This window comes from Mixophyes fleayi, chromosome 3 (assembly GCF_038048845.1).
Source record: "Mixophyes fleayi isolate aMixFle1 chromosome 3, aMixFle1.hap1, whole genome shotgun sequence".
Taxonomy (NCBI): Eukaryota; Metazoa; Chordata; class Amphibia; order Anura; family Limnodynastidae; genus Mixophyes; species Mixophyes fleayi.
In genome coordinates, this window is record NC_134404.1 from 29,912,657 (window position 1) to 29,937,589 (window position 24,933).

Here is a 24,933-nt window from a genome sequence, read left to right on the forward strand (position 1 = left end):
GCATACTTCATCTTGTCACTTAGTATGCACTACAATGCTCTTATTATTAATGTCTTGCTGATATGAAATGTGATCCAGATGCTTAAGGTTATTCAAATTGAAAACAATTTCTCTAATAGCAGAGGAAAAAACAGTCTCTGAAAAGATTTTAAAGCCACATAATATATTCAACATGCAGCCTCTATTCAGAAAAATGAGCCTAGGATAACCATCCAATAGATACCAGCCTAATCTGGAGTAAGTAAATATTAAGCACTTACAATCTCCACGATTCTTCGGTCTTGATCGGCTCTCTGAGTTTCAGCAGCCTCCAATAAGATGGTGGGCTCCTTTTTGCTGTCCGGACAGCACCCAAGTATGGAGTACAAAAGTTCCGTATAGGATAATGCTTTCTGCGGCAGTTTAGAGAGAAATTAAGCTCACTAAGCGGATCCTCCATGTGCGATACCGATCTAAGGGGGAATTCAATTCCCTCCAGAATAACGCTTCGTAAACCTATTACTGTTAATACAGTCATTTTAACACAGATTTCTGCTCACTGCTCAGGGAGCCGCTAGCAAAAAGCCGGCGTTAAAATTACAGTATTAACGGTAATAATGTGCACTATTACCGTAATATCGATAATAGTGCGCAAACCGCATTACTTTTTTCAGTAACGCGGCCAATTGAATTCCCCCCTAAGGATTAACTGTCTGACTCGTTTCGTCCACTTGTTCATAGACAAGGCTTTGAAAAAGTCTACACATGTAGGCATGTTGAATATATTATGCGGCTTTAAAATCTTTTGAGAGACTGTTTTTTTTCCTCTGCTATTAAAGAAATTGTTGTTCAATTTGAATGACCTTGAGGATCCGGATCCTTTTTCATATCAGCAACATATTAATAATAAGAGCATTGTAGTTCATACTAAAGGATGAGATGAAGTATGCTATACTCAAATGAAAAATAGACTGTGCTTTTTAAGAATATTGGCCGTTCAAAGCTTGTCATAGTCCATCTATAAGCGAGCTTAGTCACATACTTGACTTGTGTACACAAGACAACAATTTTTCCATTCTTTTTATTTTTTATTATGTTTTATATGTAAGATTTTGAGATGATAAATAATAAATAAAGAACTTTATTTACCACAGCAGTATTGTTGCTGTATCCGTATTCCTAGCATTTGTACACTTATTACTGTTTTAATCTACTGATATTATGTAGATTTCCTATTTTGTGCTGTATAGCTTGTTTTCAGTTTTCATTTCATCTATGGACGATCTAAAAATGTAAAAGACAGACTAGTCAGAGGTGCCCCTGTTGAGAATTCCATCACAGGAAGAATAACAACCAAAGGATTCCATAGATGTGGCACATGTCCAGCTTGTAAAATGGTAAGAAGTAATCACAGTAAAGTTCAAGAGTTCACAATTAATAATTAATCATATAAAATTAATCATTTTATTTCTTGTAACTCAACCAATGTCATTTACCTCCCAGAATGTAAATTTGGTATGTTTTATGTGGGCAAAACTACATAACCCCTAAAAAACGAATATATGAACATTTACATAATATCAAGATTGTTCATGAATTGCATTAATTTTCAGTACATTTTAAGAATAAACATAATTGCTCTGTGAAAGACCTGAAGAACTTCATAGGTATAGAAACAATTTTTAAAAGTTGGATACATAGGGACATAGATAATATGTTGATGAAAAAAGAGATGGCATGGATTTTTAAATGAAATATTTCAGGGTCTAAATCATACTTGCCAACTCTCCCGGAATGTCCGGGAGACTCCCGCGTTTTTCGAGAGTCTCACGGACTCCCGGGAGAGTGTGGCAATCTCCTGGATCTGCCCACTTCCTAGTGAAATGGGCAGAATTAAGATTCCCAGTGAATCGCGGCGTTTGGCCCACGCCCCTTGCTGTCAAATGACGCATTTGCGTCATTACGTCACGGGGACGGGTCCAAAATGACGCACATTTTGGAGCCCTGCCCCCCATCACGCCCACTTTCCCCGGCAGGCTCCCGGAAACCAACTTTCTAAAGTTGGTAAGTATGGTCTAAATAAGGACTTTCAGTTAAAATGCTTTATTGAGTAATGTGTTTTATGTTCTTTTAAGCTACAATTTGCCAAGGTTTCTAGGTATGAAATAAGAATTACTATGGTTTGATTTAAATATACAATGTGAATGATACTTACGAAGGTTGGTCACATCTTTCTGTGAATTGTAGGGTTGATTTATGTAGGGGTCACTTATGAGAACTTTATACTTACCTGCTTTACTATATTTCCAAATAAACGTCTAACGACCCTTATTTCATTGTTGTTAAAACCTCAGTTTATGACTTAAGTATGTGATTGTTCTATGTAGGGGCTATGTCTTAGAACATAATATAGGCTTGTCATAATACACGTTTAATACAGCCATCACTGATTTCTATTTTACTACATTTATTTTATATATATATATATATATATATATATATACATATATATATATATATATATATATATATATATATACAAGTTAACCCGTGCACGATACTCATGCATTCTAGTCAAATCAAGCTACTTAAGGTGTTAAAAAGGTTCTTGTCATGCATTTGGGCCCAGCCCAGGCCTCCTCAGGGGAACAGCGTTACTTCCCGACGCAAGCGGCCTTTTTAATGTGTGTTCATGAGGTAAAATTACCTCACGAAAATGAGTTTGACCCCTCAACTCGTAAATTTAGCCTTTACTACCCCTCCCACGGGGGGAAGGGGGGATGATGGAAGTTAACTGACTTGACTATTCTAATTTTTTTGTCAAATAATGTCAGTATACTAAATTTCAGGTCAATTGGATGAGCCCTTTCTGAGAAAATAGTTTTTTCCACACACACACACTAACGCACGCCTCTACACATGTGTGTTCATGAGGTAAAATTACCTCACGAAAATGAGTTTGAGCCCTACCAAATTTCAGCCCTTTTTGAAATTTTTTTCCCACACACACTAAGAATTTAGTAGGTCAGTGTATAACTCCGCCCAGCAGGTGGCGCTGCAACTTGGTTTGTTTTTTTCACACACACACACACACACACAGACAGACAGATGCCACTAAGCATTTATATATTAGATATAAATAAAATATAGGAGATGTCCAAACCAAGTTTCCAAACAGGACTGAAAAGGAGGCTTTGTATTTGGATACCGATATGAGAATGAGGCTTGAAACATAAAGAAAGGGACTTTAGGCCCCGATACCTGACTAGAACGAGGCCTAACAATGATATAGGAATATGAAAAAGAGCCTTGGAACGCCAACAGAGAAACACAAGGATCGTACATCCGGACATATATATAATAATAATAATAGACTTTTGGCTATTATTATTATTATTATTATTATTATTATTATTATTATTATTAAATTGAAATTGAATGATATTCACTGTTGGTCTATGTTGTAATAATGAAATAGTTTTTTATGCAGTTTTATTTTGATCTATATTTGCTATATATCGGACCTCTATGTTTTTATAAATCCTGTCACAATGAGGGCCTTATAGAATATTAAATGTCAGGGCCCCAAATAAAATATTCAATTGATAAATAGAAATGATTTTCCCTCAGATAAAAGTTTTGTTTCTTTTTTAAAGCATTTGGTCAATTAGTTCAGTAGGAGATAATTAGGTAATTAGGTTGAGCAGACCCTTTGTGACGAAATCAGCTTAAGATATGCAGATCACAGACATCCATTGTCTTTGATCACGTATTCCACTTCCTAATTAGAGGAGACGTCCTTTCAATAGGTATTGTAAAAACAAAATAACCACTAGGTATAAAATAGGGAAAGCCATGTGTCTAGGTGAGATCCTTGTAGACAAAGCCAACCCATGAAGGCTATCTATGCAGGTATATAGAAATATGAACTTCAAAGAAAATGCCTTCGTATTTCATATTTTGGGAAATCTGTGTGCCACTCCATACTGAGGGGCAAAAACCACACCTGGGTTGTGAATTACAGGTACTTGCGGTACCAGGAAACAGCTGTAGTCACATGTCTTTGGGCAAGATATGTAATATTGTTATAATTCCATCATGTTTGGTATTTATGGTATGTGCGTGAGATTATGACCGGTTTATTGACGAGGGAGTTATGTCTTTGGGATATATCTGAGGAAAATTAAGACAGGTCAAAACGTTAGGAATAGTTTGAACAAACCCTAGGTAACACCCAGGAAACATTTATACCCACACATTAGCATTCACACTGTCCTTGTGAATGCCGTCCCATTTAATTTTGCTTAAAACCTGGGTTGTAAAGGGACAAGGGGTCAGCTCTTAGGGATCAATCTAATTGAAGGACTATTCACCTTTTCTGTCTGCCCCTAGCATACCGATTTTTATACCTGAGTTATGCTCTGTATTTCTTCCCATTTGTTTTCATATGCAATTTTTTATGTGTATGTTAATTCTTATCTATTTGTTTTTATATCTGAATGCCCTGTACCTTTGTATATTAAATCTATACATTTAATACGTTGCGTCCTTGATACTCTATTGAATCCATAAGCCTGTTATGAAGAATATAGCTCCACCGTGTTAACCCTTTGAATGCCGATGTGTGATTTATTTATTTTTTAATACATTTGACTAACAAGCCTAATGTGTGCTTGCGTTAACATTTGTGCAACAGTCTGGAGGTGTTAACCCTTTGGTTGCTGGTGTGGACCTTCATAACCTGTGGGTAACCAGAAGCCTTGTGTACCAGTGTGGGACAGTATATCAGGGTCCTATTAACCTTATTCAATAGGTGGTGGCAATCCTGAAGTGTGTGGAGGTGTGAGAGCACTGTTTTGGGGGTGAATCAGCAGATCTATAACCTGTGTAATAGGTAAGAGAGAGACCGAGTGCTGGAATTGTGTGTTACCCCATACAGTAAACAACTAAAGTCACGGAAGTTGGGAGCGTGTTCATGACAAATCCTACTGCTATTATTTTTATAGTAGAAGGTTGAATATATTGCAACTGAAAATAACCCTGTCTATATTCTTATATAGATTTATAATTATAATTTTACATCAATTTTATGCACTAAGATAGACACACCCTGTCTGTTTGCTCTGAGGAGGAACATTTCAAATAATTTTGAGTAGTGCCACTGAAGAGCACAGTCCTAGAAAGAGGACTCTCCGGGGAAGGATCAAGGGACTCCGGGAGATTAATATTTTATATACAGATAAGCTTCAAAGTTATATTATTTGGTACGCATTTGCACTATAGGAGTTCCTGGGAATTGCATGAAGTCTCTACTCACGATTTTCCATAGCTATTCACAATTGCACTTCTGTGTGAAGCAGTCACACCTTTAAACTTTGTGTGAATTTTTAATCACTATATGTGTCAGTCCTAGTACTGTCATACAAACAGTATTACACTATTGTGCAGTGCCGTAACTAAACATTTTAGTGCCCTGGGCGAGACAGGACACCAGCTCCCCCCATCTATGTGGGAGTGGCATTTGACAAGTGGGTGTGGCCAACCTAATGTGTGGGTGTGGCTAGCACTTTACTGAAAGAATCACACCAACTATGATAATTATCCCTAGAAGTTAGGCGCAGAGTCAGTGACAGGAAAAACAGGTTGCAAAATAGCACGTGAACTAATAAAGAGGTATAAAGATAAATGCAGACCATTGGTCATATTATAAAACATTTGCACGTAAAAACATAAACAATAAGGAGGGGAGAAATATTATTAATGCAAAACTATAATAAAAAAATTCTAAAATAGATGGTACATAGAGAATTCCAAAGGAGGTTGTTAACATATAAACTGAACCTAACCAAATTGAAGTTATTCATATTCTGTAACAAATTACTTTAAAACAAATTAGTAGTTTCTTTGAACTGCAGTACATCAGCTCCAAGTGAACCATATCTGAAACAAAAATGTAAAAGTACCAGACAACGCTTCCTGGGTATCTCATAGAAGGAGGGGGAGACATCAGAAGATGGAGTAACGCGGCATAAAGGCATGACAGGTGTACAAGAACTATAGTGACAAAAGAGGAGGTGTAGCAAAGAAATGGGAGGTGAGAAGAAGGCTGAGCTGACAGAGGAGGAAGGTGTGAACCAGGAAAAGAAGAAGGGCAGTGAGGGTCAGACTGAGGTGGTAACTGAGCGGCGAGACTGAGCAGGACAGGGCAAAAAGTGCAGGAGAGAAAGAGAGCGTGAGACTTAAAAAGTGACCAGGACCTAGGGACCGTGTAGGAGACCACCGAGATATACAGACATGGCGGCATGCTCCTTCTACCGGAACATCTATGCAAAGATACTGGCCAGCTGTCTAGTACCTGTCAGCGCATTGGTAAGGAGTGACCCTTCTGTTATACATATATACTCCACCTGTGTAACGCACACATGTCCTGCAACCTTTCAAAAAATAGCGCACACACACAGAGACACTACAACAAGTCAGGGTTCTGTGCCATTGCCAAGGTCTGCACCCTCTTTGACTTCTGCAGTGGAACGCATGTTCCACAAACAGAAAGTTTGGTATTTGCGCTCCAAATGCCAAACTTCCTGTCTGTGGAACGCACATGCGTTCCACTGCGGAAGTCAAAGGCTTTTCTTATCACTTACAAAAGAGCTAGGTAGTGGGTGGCTGCTGCGCCCCTTTGGGGCTTGCGCCCTGGGCGACGGCACCACCCTAGTTACGGCACTGCTATTGTGGCGCCTTGTTCCCTGTGTTTTTGTTTTTAGATTCATTCTGGATACACCTTCAGGCTTTGGAAGCTGGCAGCCGCCTGAAAATAGGCCATTGTGTTGAAGATATTTTGTTGGACTCTGTTGGACTTTGTATAGTATTGGGTTATGCGCCGTTCTTTCCTTTTTTTTTCTATCTACATTGGTAAATAACCCTGTTTATATTCTTATATAGATTTATAATTATAATTTTACATCAATTTTAACATGTTGATTATACAGCCTAATTGACCCTTAGATCATGTGACCATAAGTTGGCATTATAAATACGTATCTAGCACACTGAGCCTGCACCTACTTTAATAAAGACCCCTTCTTTTGGTCGAAACACGTAAGTAGGAGAGCCTATCATGATTTAACATACAAGTGTGACGTGTTTGCTGTCATCATATTCTGGGACTTGATTAACATTAAATCAACAAATGAGGAGTACCTGTACCCTTCATTTGTTTTATTTAAAATATTTTTCTGGAATTAATTTTTGTTTAGTGTTTAATAAAATCTTTTTTTCTGATTTTAAAAACCTATTGCACTAGATCTTTCCTTTAAATTTTTCATCTATGATCTCGCTTCTATTCCAAGGCAAACAGTAGGTATTTTTTGGAAGAATAAAGATATATGAAAGTTTCAAGATTATATCTAGTAAGTGACCTAAAGGGGAGATTCACTGTGAAAGGTGATCTATAAGCTGGTTCTCTACTATGTCTCTGTCATAAGTTAATGTTCACTCACAAGAGGGAACCCACAGCTTGGATGAACATTTTTGACTACAAATCATCACATTTATTTTGATATTTATGAATTCGAACTTTATTTGCTAATATAATTTTGCACTATTATCCCTATTTTTGGGGGGCGAGACATGGAGAGGAGAGTTTTTATTCTACATGTTTGGATCACATTTTTGAAAAATCAAAGGAGATCACCCAGTCAACAAATTGAATATAAGTATTTCTCTTCTATGTTATAAGCAGTAGAGATATAGGGCCTGATTCATTAAGGAAGGTAAGGCAAAAAAGGAGTCATTTTCTCTTGGACCAACCATGTTACAATTGAAGGGGTACAAATTAGTTTATTATTGCGCACATAAGTTACATACTGGCTGTTTTTTCATGTAGCACACACATACTTGATAGCTTTATGTTTCCACTGGGATTTAAAGTTGATCTAGGACAGTGTTGGGCAAACGCAGTCCTCAAAGGCTACCACCAGTTCATGTTTTTAGGATTTCTTTAATCATGCACAGCTGAGTTTATCTATTTGGCTGGGTCAGTAATTATCCCAGCTGTTTCTACGGACAGAAATCCTAAAAACATGAACTGTTGGTAGCCCTTGAGGACTGAGTTTGCCCACCTCTGATCTAGGGCATGCCCTATCCCAGCTATAAATCTATTATCACATTTTCAATTTTTCCTCACCCTTCATTTCAACATGGGTTTTTTACTGTACATTTCTTTATGAATCAGGCCCACAGATTTATGAGAGATAGATAGTACTTAAATATTTTTTCAACTTTTGCCTTTGTCTTTAGTATCTGACACAGTATGGTTGGTGCGAGACACCCTGAATGGGTGTGTCTCCTTGGTCTGGTGCCGGAAGTCCGGTGGTCTTTGGAGCCTGAGGTGCCTCTGCCTCCAGGGAACAGGGCCAAAAGATGACCTGAAAATGCAGTAAAAGAGCAGGGGCGTTGGGACTGGAACCCTCACCTTGCACAACTTCGGAGTAAAGGGAACTGCCTGAGACTTGAGGTGGAGGCGGTCCCAAAGACCCATGTATATAAATTTGTACTGCATATAAATATTGAATGTATAAATAATAAATATATATATATTTTATATTAGTGTACTATAAGAAATATGTAAATCAGACAATTCAGTCAATATCTGGCCTTCCCACACAAGTAAGTATGTAACACTGGCAGTGATGCATATTTGGTTGCCAAAAACATCTGTTTTGACAAGACAATGCAATTGAAAGTCCACATTCTGAGAAATTAAGAGGACAGAGTTTTGCACTGGCAAAGAATACATGTATAGATGGAGATATGATGGCTGACAATTTTGACCATAAGCCAAACGCACTTAAGTCATGTGTTTATGAGAATGTCATGCACTTACCCATTCGGCGTTAAGTCTCCTGCATTCCCAGCTAATAGGTTCCACAGGGAGGGTACTAGGCTTCCCTATATATTTTCCCCTAGTAGATGCTGGGTCTCTTTTTTTCCTGCATCAAATTGGAGGCAGACCTAGGAGTTCAGGCTCAGTATGTTGATTATCCCTGCCCACTCTCCTCCAATGGCTCTCCTCTTCACTGAGGGGGCAATCGCTCAGCTTCCCCCCCCCCCCCCCCACTTAATGGACACGGCCGCCTCACCTGGCTTAGGCGTGGTGGGTTTTGCTGGACAGGGAGCTGACGCTCCTCTGGGCTTGCCGGCTGTAGTGCCCCTTCTCCTGGTGCCGGAGCTCAATTTGTGCTCTAGATGCATGGAAGGCACGTTGGTCGCATCTTGACCACTGTTCCAGAGCAAAGGCACAGAGGCAGGTAGCGGTGGGGAGGGGATCTTCTTCCCCTGTCACCATCTGGCCTCTGAGATATCAGTCTGGGGGAACCTCACATACTCCTTCTCACTCCAGTAGGCTACCCTCCATCGGCACACCTTCTCACAGGGGGGTGGAACATGCCACCCTACCTTCTGATTTGTATGCTTCCCCACTTGGGGACAGCCCAAACACTCTCCTCTCTCCCCTCATGCACCATATTTTGGGCTATGCATTTAATATTAGGTTGACACTACTCCCTTAACCCCCAACCCGTGGTGCCATTCATCCTTTCCCCCTCAGCACTTCAAGTAATGGCACTCAGGCCACCTTCCCTCAAGCCAGAGTTGTGGACACGGGGCAGGATCCATCCTTACATGCCCCAGTAGAAGTTATTGTTTGCCCCTCTCCCACCCGGTTCCCCCATGCTCTACTCACAGTCAATTGCATCAGCCCCTCTAACCCTCCTGTCGGCCTCCATCCCTTCATGGGTCCCTGGGCTCAGCCGATCATTCCGTTCCCTTAGAGTCATTTTCACCCACCACCCCCGGCTTCCTCTAGTCACAGGGGTACCCCCCGCATCGGCAGATGCCACTTCCCCCTGATTTATGGACATTTTTCCCCGGCCACCCTATGTATCCTAGATCCCACACACGCCCTCTCCGACTGGTCCCTGCCATACCCACCACCCGACTTCCAGGTGGTGTTGGACATTCCACCACTGTGGGCAGACCATTACCCCCCGCCTGCTCATTACCACCCAAACACATACTCAAATTCCTCAGCCTCAGGGCCATGGCTCTTCCCCTACCCGGTACACTCCCCCCCCCCCAGGCCTTGCACAGGGTTGGCACAGGGTCCCCCCTGCCCTCGGTCTCCTGCTCAATCCTGTCCCCCTCCCCGTGGCTCACCCATCACCCATTCGGTCCACTGCACATTGCTTGTGATAATATATTTTATATGGAATGTAGTGTACCTTAAGAATGCTTCACATTTTAATATACTCAGGGATATATTCTAGAATTTGTAAGAAGTTTGCAGATTATTTTAGAAGCAGAAGTAAAAATGAGATCTGCAGAATTAGCTGATTATAAATAACCTACTAGCTCAAGGCTTTTTGGAAAATTGCACCATAAGGCTAAAGTGTAAATACAACCGCAGGCTTATCAGGAAACTGATCTTGAGATTCATCAACTGTTTTTGTACATGAACAAGTTCCTCAAACGTACTATAAATGTATATACCTTGTACGCAATAAAGCAGAACAGAGTTGATACAGAAGAGATGTTGTATATATTCTGGTCTCTTATCGATCATAATGCATGCAGGAATATTTCCTTTGATTGTGTATAAGCTCGGCATCAATCCACGGATAGCATCTGTTGGATTTGACACATTGTTTTCCTCAGGGGACTTTTCTGTTTCTAACATATACTCTTATTCAGTACCACAGGGGCTGCAACTTTGTGAAGTTCCCAATCGGGGTATGATGTCAGCTACTGGGGCTTTTACACCATTAGTAAGCCACATCAGTGTAGATGCCACAAGAGAGGTGCCAGAGAAGATTTGGGATGATTAAGTGGAGTCACAGCATTGTGTAGGATTTGCTGCCTACATACATGACACGCACAAAGCCCTCCCATCTCCACCATTAGTGAGGACTCTTCCGAGGCAGATCAGGGCACGCACAACAAGTTTTTGAAAATATTGCAATCTCATTTCGGGTGTAGCTGGGTTCCTAAGGTAGCCGACGCTGTGGCTGAGCAGTCGGGTGGTGAGATGGTTTAAAGCTCCAATACGGCGCTCTTGTCCGAAATCCGGCGTAGCGCAAAGGATAAGATCAGGAAGGGTCTCTACGTTGACGTTAGCCCATGGCTAAAAAAGACCTCGCAGTTGCCTGCAAAAAAGGGGGATTGGCGAGAAGGCGTATCAGTCTTTCCCTAACTGCTTGACGAGTTATTGCGTCTTTGCGGCCTTCTATTTGGAGACCTTGGATTAACATTGATATAGTCCACCTGACTAGCGAAATGTTTAGGGTTGGAATTTGGAACACTTATGATGAGCATTTCAGACACAAGGTTAGTGGTCAGATGCTTATTCCCTTTGGCTTTAAAAGACATGGAGATATGGATGGGACTGAGGCGCCTGAGCGGGGTCGCACTGCCCATGGCCAGGGGAGCTAGGTTTCCAGCATTGCAAAGGTGTAGCACTCCCATCCCAACTAGAAATCATTATTTATCTTACAACAACGCGGCATGTGGTCGTGGGGAGTACTATCATTACTGACACCTCTGTGCCAACTGCCATGACCCTCACCCAGCGTGGGAGTGCCCAAAGAGCTTGGCAGGTCTTGGTAGAGGGCGCAGAAACACTGCCACAGCCAGTTTTCGGCAGCCACATGCACAACTGTGCTTGACAGCCTTGACCTGCGGATTTGGTTGCAATTCTTGCAGAGCTTCAACAGAATCCGCATATGGCCTATCCCTCGGGTCTTTAACCTATCCTTGGATTTCCACATCGATGCCTCTGGGGCCAATGGCATTGAGGCTTTCTTTCAAAGGGAATGGTGCTGGGCCTCGTGGCAATACTGCAGTTTAGTAATGAATCTGCTGGTCCTGACATTGTTCCACATAATCATGTCTGTCATACTGGGGTCACACCACCTGCGAGGCTGGGAAGTGGTTTTCTGGTGCGATAACCTGGGGGTGGTGCTGGCGATCAATCGCCTGAGAGCCACCTCACCCCCTGCAGTTAATCTATTGTGTCGTTTTTTACTGCGCTGCCTAGCACAGGATATAACTTTTCAGGCGTGTCACTTCCCCAGCATGGACAACGTGTTGGCGGATGACCTCTCATACTTTGGCGGAGCTTTAGGAAACTTGTCCCCTCTGCTCAACTCAACCAAATCCCCTGTCATTCTTATGTTTGGCAGATGGTCGAGCCAGCATAGTGGGTCTCACAGAGGCATTGTTGGCACCATCTACCAGAAGGGCATATCAGGCGGCCTGACCTCAATGGGTACCTTTCTTGAGTTCGCTTTCTCCAAGTACATCAGGTCAGACGGATGCAATCCACGCTTTTATGTGTTATAGATATCAAGGAGGGGCTATGAAGTCAGCTATGGCTTCTACAGGCATTTCCTTTATGGCTCAGCTCCAATGTTGTACGGATCCCATCAAGTGCTTCCTGATAACTAAGGCCCAGAGGGGAGGGGCAAAGAAGCACCCTGCTAGGGAGGATAGCAGGAACCTAATAACTGTAGTTATACTGAATGAAGCAATTGATTGGTGCATTTACTGCAATAGTGAACGGCGTGTACGAAACTATTTAGCTCTGTCTTTTCACTTGCTTTCCATGGTGTGTTTAGGGTCAGTAAGCAGGTGGCACAGTCCAGGGATTCTATAAGGGCAACGTTGCTGTCTAGGCACAACTAGCTTGTAAATTGCTCTGGCCCAAATGGATCAATCAGGTAAAGGCCAGTCGATAACCTTGCCCGCACAACATGACACGGCCATCTGCACAGTCACCCTGTGTTCACAATTGGCTGAGGTTTGCCCCAAAGAGAGTGGTATGTGGTTGATACATGACACATGTTAAAGTTCTACTTATTGCTTTGTCTGCCATCACAAGTAGGAAGAAATGATACTGAATTTGAACCACTCTCTTCTCTCATGACTCTGCAAAAACTCAGCTATTCAATCACCTGCTCTTTATTACTCTCCATTCAACACTTCCACCCATTCCCCCACATGGCTACCACATCATTACTCTATACTATCCAGACATCCATGGATAAACTACATTTGCTGTAGCCTAGCCCTGTACTACTTATCTGGTTACACTGGACATTGCAATTAGGTAATTCCTTAATTCCCTCATTTTTGCTATTTGACTAATAACTCCCAATGCTTGCCAAAATATTTTTCTTTCTCTCTTTTATCTTAAGGACTATTTCATCCCTCACCCATCCTGCAACACACACCTCTGTCCACATTGCCCCTTCATTTCTTCACTCACCTCTAGTGAACACTCATGAACTGTTTTCCTATTTAAATTCAATAACTTTAATAGCCGCACCCTGCCGCCAGAAACTAAAAAAACACACATCTTACAATCATCTTTCCTACCTTTCTTCCTCCCTGCTTCTATTAGCTGGTGATATATCACCTAATCCAGGTCCCCCTCAATTCTCCCACACGCATATATCTGACCACTACAGAAATTCAGCCAACCTCCAATGCATCACCTGTCTCCCCTCTCTTCCAAAGTCCTTTAAATGTGCCCTTTGGAATGCACGTTCTGTTTGTAACAAACTTACCTCCATTCATGATCTCTTCCTCTCAAACAACCTCAACCTTCTAGCAATAACAGAAACATGCCTCACGCAATCAGACACTGCCTCACCTGCAGCCCTTTCAAATGGTGGTCTCCATTTCACCCACACCTACAGACTGGGAGGCAGACAAGGGGGGGGGGGGGGGGTTGGACTACTTCTCTCCCCACAGTGCACATTCACAGTTCTACCAAATGTCCCATCACTCACGTTCACATCTTTTGAAGTACATGCTGTTAGGATTTTTAACCCATTCTCTATGCGTGTTGCTGTCATCTATCTCCCCCTGTTCCACACGAACAATTTCTCGAACACTTCTCTGCATGGCTCCCTCACTTCTTATCTACTGACATCCGTATTTCTAATCCACGTTCCAATGCTGCTTCCAAACTACTCTCTCTAACATCCTCACTTGACCTCTCCCAGTGGATTGAATCCGCTACTCATCAGGATGGCCACTGTCTTGATCTTGTTTTCTCTAGACTATGCTCAGTTTCTCATTTCCTTAACACTCCTTTCCCCCTCTCGGATCATCCCCTTATTAGCTACTCACTCACCACCAGTTCTTTACTCTCCCTAGTGTCAAACCCTTCCAAGCCTCCTCACAACCGCAGGAATTTCAACTTTATTAATTTTCAACAGTTTTCCACCTCTCTCCAACACCTTCTCTCCCCAATTTCTACATTCTCCTCCCCTGATCGGGCAGTACCCCATTTCATCAAACTCTAGCAACTGCCCTGGATCAAGTGGGTCCAGCGACACTACATACTTTGCGTAGAATTTGTTGCCATCCGTGGCACACTACAGTAACACAAACTCTACAAAAACGTTCTCATAAAGCAGAACGTCACAGGCGTAAATCTTGGACCTCTAATGATTTCATCACATATACTGATATCTACCACTCCTATAGAAATGCTCTGGAAACTGCTAAACAAATCTACTTCCAATCTCTCATCTATGCTCAGGCTTCTAACCCCAAACGCCTCTTTAACACATTTAAATCTCTTCTGAATCCTCCTGCCCCAAATCCTCCAACTACCATCAGTACACAGGATCTTGCTTCATATTTCAAGGACAAAATTGATTTGATATCATCTCCCTTGACAAGCATTCAGATCAATTCCTTTGTAGCACCCTCTGACACTCTCTCTTCATTTGATCCCACAAATGAAGAGGAAGTTTCTACTCTCTTCTCATCTTCCTACTCTACCTCCTGTCCTCTTGATCCAATTCCCTCACAAATTGGTATGTCCCTGTCTCCTGTGCTCATTCCCCCTCTAACTAAAATCTGTAATCTATCTCTTTCTACTGGTATTTTTCCATCACTACTCAAGCATGCAGTGATTACTCCCATTTTAAAAAAACAAAATTCTGACCCTAACTCTCTCGTAAATTACCGCCCCATCTCCCAGCTCCCATGCCAATCCAAGCTTCTCGAGAGAATTGTCTACACTCGCCTCACACACTTTCTTACAGCAAACAACCTATTAGATCCTCTTCAGTCAGGCTTTCGCTCTCCACACTCCACTGTGGTGACCAAGGTTGTCAATGGCTTGATCACAGCAAAAATAATAGTCATTACTCTCTTCTAATTCTCCTGGATCTCTCTGCTGCATCTGACACTGTTGACCACTCTCTCCTCATACAAACGCTACAATCCCTAGGTCTTGAAGGCACTGTCCTATCCTGGTTCTCATCCTACCTATCTAATCGCTCTTTCAGTGTTAATTTCTCTGGATCCAGTATCATCTCTATGAGGATGATACACAAATCTATCTATCCTCTCCTGATCTTTCACCATCTGTGTTGTCTCGCATTACTGACTGTCTTTCTACCATTTCATCTTGTATGTCTTCTCGCCAACTCAAACTCAATCTTTCAAAAACTGAATTAATAATATTCCCACCCAAAAACAGAAGCTTCCTGCCTTACATTTCTATTTCTGTTGATAACATGACCATAAATCCCACCCCGCAAGCTCCTTTCCTAAGTGTAATCCTTGATTCACAACTGTCGTTTATTCCCCACATCAACTCTATATCTAAATCATGTTACATACACCTAAAGAACATTTCCAGAATACGCACCTATCTGACATAAGACACAGCAAAAACATTAATTCATGCACTCATCATTTCCCGCATCGACTATTGCAATTCCCTCCTTACTGGTCTTCCTAAAGTCAGACTTGAACCCCTACAATCTATTTTGCACGCAGCGGCTAGATTGATTTTCTTTGCAAACCGTTATTCCTCTGCTGAGCCACTCTGTCAGTCTATACATTGGCTGTCTGTATTTCAATGAATCCAATATAAAATTCTTCTACTAACATATAAGGCCATCAACAAAATTGCACCGACATATATTTCCTCACTTGTCTCAAACTATCTCCCTACTCGACACCTCCGTTCTGCACAAGATCTACGTCTCTCTTCCACTCTCATCACATCCTCCCATTTTCGGTTACAGGACTTTTTGCGGGCTGCACCCACTTTGTGGAATTCCCTCCCACGCACAGTAAGACTTTACTCTAGTCTTCAAACCTTCAAGCGTTCACTGAAAACCCACCTCTTCAGACAAGGTTATGATATTCCTCAACCACCATCTTAATTTCCCTAGATTACCCTATTACCATCCTCTACACTGCTAACGCAAGACAACAACCCTTGCCACACACACAGCCCACTCAATACTTTTACCTTTGCATTCTAGCTGGTCCATTATGCAAATTTATGTAGCACATGCCCTTGTGTTTCTAACTCCCATTGTCCTATAGATTGTAAGCCTGCGAGCAGGGTTCTCTTACCTCTCTGTCTGTATGTATTACCCAGTATTGTCTTATTAATGTTTGTTCCCAATTGTAAAGAGCTACGGAATTTGCTGGCGCTTTATAAATAAATGTTGATTATGATGAAAGTGCTAACTGGTATGTGTGGGTCCCTGTATGGCACCCTTTCCTTCAGGACTGGGGCAGCTACTGCTCCGGCAGAAAGGGGAGCTTCCATCACAGCCATTCAGTCCCTGGGGTGATTAAAGTCGGAAACCTACAAGACATACATGATGTTCAAACTCTTGGTCACCGTTTGGCTCTATGGCCGATCCTACCTCAGTAACCCAGGGCGATGTTGCTTGTCGATTTTAGCGAGGGCATGAAGGGAATTTTTTCCCTCGATCAATGCCTGATTAACACAAGTCTCTGTGTTGTTTTGGGTTGTTTTACCTTGATATGAGTTACAGTCCCCCTCCCGCCCCCCAATGCCCTACTTCTCTGGCAGGGGTGGTTATTCAGTGTGCTGCCCACTGTTCTGGCAGGGACCTGCTGCCTGATTGTGTGACCCACTGTTCTGGCTGGGGTCTGCTTATTTGGTGTGCGACCCAGTGTTCTGACTGGGGTCTGCTTATTTAGTGTGCAACTCACTGTTCTGGCAGGGGTCTGCTTATCGTGTGCATGGCCCACTATTCTAGCAAGGGTCTGCTTCTTGCTGTCTGGCCCAGCGCTCTGGCAGTGGCTGGTTATAGAGCATATGGTTTACCCCTAATTGGACATTATTTTCTTTGTCCTAGGTGTCCCCGGCCGGAGGATCTGGATTGGCAACTCTTATGTGTATTGGGCCTATAGACACCGTTTAGCCCACGATTGCTCCTCTTTTCCATGTCCCATAGACATCAGGTGGATGAGGAGGAGGGGTTAGGATGGTCGTCCCTTATTCCCTTCTTGCCAGCTGAAATGGATAGGTTGGTTTCCCCCGATATACTGGTCTTACACCTCGGGAGTAATGACTTAGGGAAGGGCAAGTCATTGGACTTACTGATCTCCATTAGGGAGTACCTGCATGCCATCCAGACACATTGGCTATCAGTTAAGTTGTGTTGGTCCAACCTCTATCCCCGACTCTCGTGGACGTTCGCCATACCTGCCCCCATTTTACGTACCCTGCTTAGAAATATAAATACCCAATTTTAAAGCGGTACGGAATCTGCTGGCGCTATATAAATAAATGTTGATGTTGATGATAAATAGGTCCACAGGGCAGATCATTATTTTACTGAGGGGTATAGTCAATGAGCACCTATTGATAATAGTAGAGCAGAAACACCTGTTTAGGCCAGCTGGGGTTCACCTAACGGATGGAGGGATATGGATCTTTATAGAACAAATTTATTAGCGATTAGGGTCTTTAGTGAGATCACCTGGTGGCGGGCTGTGAGTCCTCTAAAGGATCACAGCTTTTTGGCAGGTGACTTATTTATACGGTGCTACCACTGATTGCCCGCGGGTCACTGCCCCTTTTGAAACAACCTGACTCTTGGGGCTAGATTTACTAAGCTGCGGGTTTGAAAAAGTGGAGATGTTGCCTATAGCAACCAATTCTAGTTATCATTTATTTAGTACCTAATACAAATTGACATCTAGGGGTAAATGTATCAAGCTGAGAGTTTTCCGGCGGGTTTGAAAAACCAATCAGATTCTAGCTATCATTTATTTAGTACATTCTACAAAATGAAAGCTAGAATCTGATTGGTTGCTATAGGCAACATCTCCACTTTTTAAACCCGCCAGAAAACTCTCAGCTTGATACATTTACCCCCCCAGGAATCTGATTGGTTGCCATAGGCAACATCTCCACTTTTTCAAACCCGCAGCTTAGTAAATCTGGCCCTTGGTCCTTTTGTGTGGAGGATCCCTTGACCTGCTTTGTGTGGGCACATCATTGTCGAGTCCAGAAGGGAAGTAGTCACTCTGATGCCAGATTTAGCACCGGCCAAACGTAAAGAATTATATCCTGGAACCAGTGGTGCAATGGCAATCTGACCTTCCACTGTTTGATTTTGCAATTTGTTTTAGCTGACTGCTCTTGTCGTCGTCATATATATTCACTTATGTTTTAATAAAACTGTGACTTTTTGCCAAATCTAAACTTGTGTCTGTGTGGTTATTTCTTGAGGCTATCAACATGGTAATAGGAATCTGAGCATACAAAGGAGGATTGAGTGCATGAAAGATGAGACATCAACACTATGCAGTTTAATGCTATGTGAGTTAGAGAACCGTATAGACTGGTTAATTATTATTTGAATTGCAATGACGGCAAATTCCTTCATTAAGACAGCTCACTGCAGACTTTTCAATTATGAAGGGATCATTAGAAAACACACCGGAAAGGACTGGAAATTAAAGTTAATGTTATAAATAGAAATATAGGAGCAAAAACAGCTCGAGATCACATAATTTTACCTATTTTTCACAATTTTTAATTAAATCCAGATCCAAAACCATAAACAAAACCTTTCATGATTTCTGTCCAAAACCAGTAACAAAATCAAAACATGAAGACGTATTAGAACCAACACCACATCCAAAACCACAACAGGGGGTCAGTGCAGTGGCGCACTCAGGGGGGGTTTCTGGGTCTCCAGAGACCCCTCCCCTCCGCTAACGAAGTGCCCCACATAGCGGCACTGTACTATACAGCAGCTGCGGCGCTGTATACAGTACCGCAGCGGACGCTTCTTTGACAGCGCCGCGGCTGCTGTATAGTACAAGGCAGCCGAAATGGAGCTGCTGCGCATGTGTGAGCTCTCTCGTGGTTTGGTTTTTTTGGGGTTTTTTTTTTCCTGCGTGCGCCCCTGCAATGCATATCTCTAACTCTCTCTCTCTCTCTCTATATATATATATATATATATATATATATATATATATATATATATATTAATGCTATCACAATGGTAATAGTGTAATACAGCCATGTTATCTATCTTGATATGAAACTTATACAAGAGCAGACACTCACCTTCGTAGGATCTAAATGTCTGCATTAAACATTCACATTCATCACTCATCTTGTTTTTTATGCTTTTCTTCCCCGTCCCATAATCTCGTAACGTTGAAAGAGCAAATCGTCTCATCACTTTCCAGTTCTCACCATGAGCAAAGGCAACACCTGAATAGTATGAATACAGATCACTGCATTACACTTTTTTCTACTGCATTTGCAAAACTATTTATGCTAAGATATGAATGTCACCAAAATGACAGCTGTCCCTAACAATTAAATGTCACAATCTCCCCACCACCCAAAACCAGGTCCTGTTCCCCTCTGTGGTTCCTGTAGTCAGAAGGGATCTTCACCCATTCTGTGCTGTGTGACTGCCTATATTGCAAGGCAGCACGAGTCAGCAATCTAAGGCTCCAAAGTTAAACTTTGCTCAGACGAGAATTCTGATGTTCCTTTCCTCACTGAGCAGAAGTGAAGTGCAGAGCGGAGAGCAGTGGAGGTAGAGGAGGCGGGTTTCCTGTCCTAGAAACCTTGTGGGCCCCATCAAAGTTTTGCAGCATAGCCCCCAAACTTCTAATTACAGACCGGGCAAACTAAAACCTACTATATCATACTTGCCCACTCTTGTGGAATGTCCGGAAGACTACTAAATTCCGGGTAGGTCTCCCAGACTCCTGGGAGGGCAGCCAAGTCTCCCTTATCCTGCCCATCAGGTGCCAAAAGTACTTAATTTGCGGGGAATTGTGTAATTTCGGCCCCGCCTCCCACAACAAATTGACAATTTTGTTGCAGGGCCAAAATTACGCTAATGGTCCCACCCCTCGATTAAGGAGGGCAAAGCATAAAGAAGGAGTAACTTTGCACCTGGGCAAAACCATGTTGCATTGGTGGGGAGGGAAATTTAAAATGTGGGGACAGATTTATAGTTGGGGTGTTGCATGTCCTAGATCAACTTTAAATTTCAGTGTAAAAATAAAGCTATCAGTATTTGTTTGCTACATGAAAAAACAGGCAATATTTAACTTATGTGCAAAATAATAAACTAATTTGCACCACTTGCATTGCAACATGATTTGTCCAGGAGAAAACTTACTAGCATTTTTTTGTTTTGCTCTCCTTAATGACTCAGACCTGTTATTTCAAGGGAATGTGTGTAGGCAATAGCAACATTTTGAGACACTTATTTCTTGACCCTCATTTATCTTACCGGGTTGCCCACCTGCCTGACTATTGTCTGATGCTCTGCTGCTCTCCACTCTGCTTTTCTGCTGAGACGTGATCAGTTCCCCTCTGACTAATGATGGATCAGCAACAGGTATGTGGGAATAGAGGGAGGATTTAATATACTTGGTCGGAAGTTGATGTTGAAGGGGTTAGGCATAATGAGGGTGAGGGGATTAATGATTAAGGAGGTTAATGAATATAAAAGATATTTTAATGATGTTAGGGTTAATTAATTTTGGGATGAGGGAGTTAATGATTATAAAGGGCTTCAGGGCTTCAATAATTTTGAAGGGGTTTTAATGAGGTTAAAGGATTTAATGATTATAAGGAGGGGTTCATTAATTATGAAGGGGATGATGTGGGAGTTAATGCTAAGTGAGTGAATTTCTAATATTTGGGGTTAATTAATGATGGGGAGGTTAATTTTGATAAAGAGATTATTATGATCATGATGATCATTATTATCATCAACATTTATTTATATAGCACCAGCAGATTCCGTAGCTGATGATGAAGAGATATTTAATAATTTTGAAGAGGTTAATGACAACATGAAGGGATTGATTGATGAGGGTGTTAATAATTATTATGAGGTGGTGAATTATGGTGGGGGTTATGTATGAGGACTTAGGGGTTACTTAAGATGGACCGCTGCTGTGTGGTGTAATGTGTAGGGAGAGGGATGGGTATGGTATTGGTGTAATGTGTGGGGAGAGGGGTGGAGATGGTATTGGTGTAATGTGTGGGGAGATGGGTGGGGTGGTATTGGTGTAGTGTGTGGGGAGAGGAGTGGGTGTGGTATTGGTGTAATGTGTGGGGAGAGGGGTGGGTATGGTATTGGTGCAATGTGTGGGGAGAAGGGTGGGTGTGGTATTGGTGTAATGTGTGGGGAGAGGGGTAGTTGTGATATTGGTGTAATGTGTGGGGAGAGGGGTGGGGTGGAATTAGTGTAATGTGTGTGTAGCGGGATGGGTGTGGTATTGGTGTAATGTGTGGGGAGAGGGGTGTAGATGGTATTGGTGTAATGTGTGGGGAGAGCGGTGGGTGTGGTATTGGTGTAATGTGTGGGGAGAGGGCTGGGTGTGGTATTGGCGTAATGTGTGGGAGAGGACTGGGTGTGGTATTGGTGTAATGTGTGGGGAGAGAGGTGGGTGTGATATTGGTGTCATGTGTGTGGAGAGGGGTGGAGATGGCATTGGTGTAATGTGTCGGGAGAGGGGTGGGTGTGGTATTGGTGTAATGTGTGGGGAGAGGGGTGGAGATGGCATTGGTGTAATGTGTCAGGAGAGGGGTGGGTGTGGTATTGGTGTAATGTGTGGGGAGAGGGTTGGGTGTGGTATTAGTGTGTTGTGTGGGGAGAGGGGTGGGTGTGGTATTGGTGTAATGTGTGGGGAGAGGGCTGGGTGTGGTATTGGCGTAATGTGTGGGAGAGGGCTGGGTGTGGTATTGGTGTAATGTGTGGGGAGAGAGGTGGGTGTGATATTGGTGTCATGTGTGTGGAGAGGGGTGGAGATGGCATTGGTGTAATGTGTCGGGAGAGGGGTGGGTGTGGTATTGGTGTAATGTGTGGGGAGAGGGGTGGAGATGGCATTGGTGTAATGTGTCAGGAGAGGGGTGGGTGTGGTATTGGTGTAATGTGTGGGGAGAGGGTTGGGTGTGGTATTAGTGTGTTGTGTGGGGAGAGGGGTGGGTGTGGTATTGGTGTAATGTGTGGGGAGAGGGGTGTGTGTGGTATTGGTGTAATGTGTGGGGAGAGGGGTGGAGGTGGCATTGGTGTAATGTGTGGGGAGAGGGTTGGGGGTGGTATTGGTGTAATGTGTGGGGAGAGGAGAGGGGGTGGTATTGGTTTAATGTGTGGGGAGAGGGGAGGGGGTGGTATTGGTTTAATGTGTGGGGAGAGGGGTGGGTGTGGTATTGGTGTAATGTGTAGGGAGAGGGGTGGGTGTGGTATTGGTGTAATGTGTAGGGAGAGGGGTGGGTGTGGTATTGGTTTGTTGTGTGGGGAGAGGGGGTGGGTGTGTGGTATTGGTTTAAAGTGTGGGGAGAAGGGTGGGGTAGTATTGATGTAATGTGTGGGGAGAGAAGGTGGAGGTGATATTGGTGTAATGTGTGGGGAGAGTGGTGGGTGTGGTATTGGTTTAATGTTTGGGGAGAGGGGTTGGGCTGTTGCCGGCTTACTGTCAGAAGTTTTTATTTGCTTTGTATCAAAATCTAACATTTGGAAAACCCCACCCCAACCCTTCTCGAAATCCTGCTTTTGCCAGTGGTACAGCGTTCTGCATCAGACATCGGTACCCCTAGACTGCAGCCTTACCTGCCAGCCAGGAGGAGATGAGTTATAATTTTTATTTTAGAAATGTCAAGTGTGTGATTATTGGGGCTCTTAGACTCCTTGCACTGCCCCTGTTAAAACAGCTGTTAAAAGATCAGAGCAATGATGACAATTTTTACACAACAGATTTACTTCTAGCTGTAAAATGTTTAGATATATTTACAGGCATATTTCCCTATAGTGTCAGTACCTATTATCACATATAATATAATTGGTTTCATGTCAGTGGCACTGTATGGGAGCAGGGACTGGAATAATTTTATTTATTTATAATTGATGCACATTTAATGTATGCATCCAACACTGAGCTTTTTATGTTTTCTAATGACTTTTAAATCAAAATAATTACCATATCCCTGTGATGTTTCAGTAAATAGTGGTGAATCGGGTCTTTCAGAAAATTCCTCAGCATAGTTGATTAGAGCATCTTTTACAGCATCATAACCACACAGGATGACCATCTTTTCTAACCCCAACTGGATGCTGAATACTGAGCCGTACTTCTTTGACAACTATAAAACAGTAAAAAGTAAACCAATAAAAGATCAATTATGATCCATTTAAGCTATGAACTTGGCTCTCATTTCCCATAATCAGCCCACCCATGCTTTCTCTCTAACAAATGTTGATGACTCCCCCCATCCAATGTGGAATGATCCATCTAGCTTGTGAGGCTTCATTTATTATTTTCCAGTATTCCCTCAATCCTTACATACCAGTTGGACAGTTCTCAAATAGGTGAGACCAGACTACACAAAACTCAAAGGGCTAGATTAACTAAGCTGCGGATTTGAAAAAGTGGGGATGTTGCCTATAGCAACCAATCAGATTCTAGCTGTCATTTTGTAGAAGGTACTAAATAAATGAAAGCTAGAATCTGATTGGTTGCTATAGGCAACATCCCCACTTTTTCAAACCCGCAGCTTAGTAAATCTAGCCAAAAGAGTCTTGACAGTATAAATAGGCTGAGTTTAGTGAAGTGAAATATACAAATATCTTTTATGAAAAATGTTTAATATCTCAATGCATCAATTCATTAATACCAGTATATGAAGAAACCTTTATTCATAGTGAAATGTTAATTTTTTTATTTTAGGGCAATGTTAGTGAATGATTTGAGATAATTAATTGACAGTTTAAATATATATTTTATCTCTCTCTCTCTCTCTCTCTCTCTCTCTCTCTCTATATATATATATATATATATATATATATATATATATATAGATATAGATATATATATATATATATATATATATATATATATATATATATATATATATATAATTCGTTTTGGTGAACCAAATAAAGGTTGTTGATTTTGTATCAACAAGAAGAAAATTTTAAACACATGCACACAAAACCATAGGTCTTGGATAGCTGTAAGTTGGTAATGCAATAAAATATTTAAACATATGTTTATACCAGTGGTTCCCAAACTTTTGCAGTTCGCGGCACCCTTAGAGTCTCCAAATTTTTTCAAGGCACCCCTCCAAAATAATTACTGAGCAGTCCTGTTTTAGAAGTAGTTGGGTCAAAAAATTGTAATAAGTATTTAGGTCACGACAGAAATACTTATTTAGTTGTATGCAAAAATGCCCCTCTGCATCCAGACACTTTGCCCCCTCTGCATCCAGGCACACTGCCCCCTCTGCAACCAGGCACACTGCCCCCTCTGCATCCAGGCACACTGCCCCCTCTGCATCCAGGCACACTGCCCTCTCTGCCCTCTGTCCCCTCCTCTGCCCTCTCTCACGCTGTCCCCCTCCTCTGCCCTCTCTCACGCTGTCACCCTCCTCTGCCATCTGCCCTCCTCCTCTGCCATCTGCCCTCCTCCTCTGCTCTTTATCCCCCTCCTCTGCTCTCTGTCCCCCTCCTCTGCCCCGCACCAGGCGCCAGCTATAGAAAAAAAGAAAGCAAACTGAAACTTACCAATCCGCGCAGCGCTAGGACCCTGCAGCCTCCTCTCTTGCGCAGCTGT

At 42.4% G+C, this 24,933-nt stretch overlaps 1 protein-coding gene across 1 annotated transcript in view; it reads right to left on the reverse strand.

Annotated features, from left to right (window-relative positions):
* Nucleotides 1-24,933, reverse strand: part of LOC142143451 (cytochrome P450 2K4-like) — a 99,522-nt gene that overhangs the window by 63,936 nt on the left and 10,653 nt on the right. Inside the window, exons 4-5 of the mRNA XM_075201301.1 lie at nucleotides 23,302-23,464; nucleotides 19,412-19,561 (exon numbers count right to left, since the gene is read on the reverse strand). Coding sequence (XP_075057402.1) covers nucleotides 19,412-19,561; nucleotides 23,302-23,464 — 313 coding nt within the window. The remainder of the gene's footprint in view (nucleotides 1-19,411; nucleotides 19,562-23,301; nucleotides 23,465-24,933) is intronic.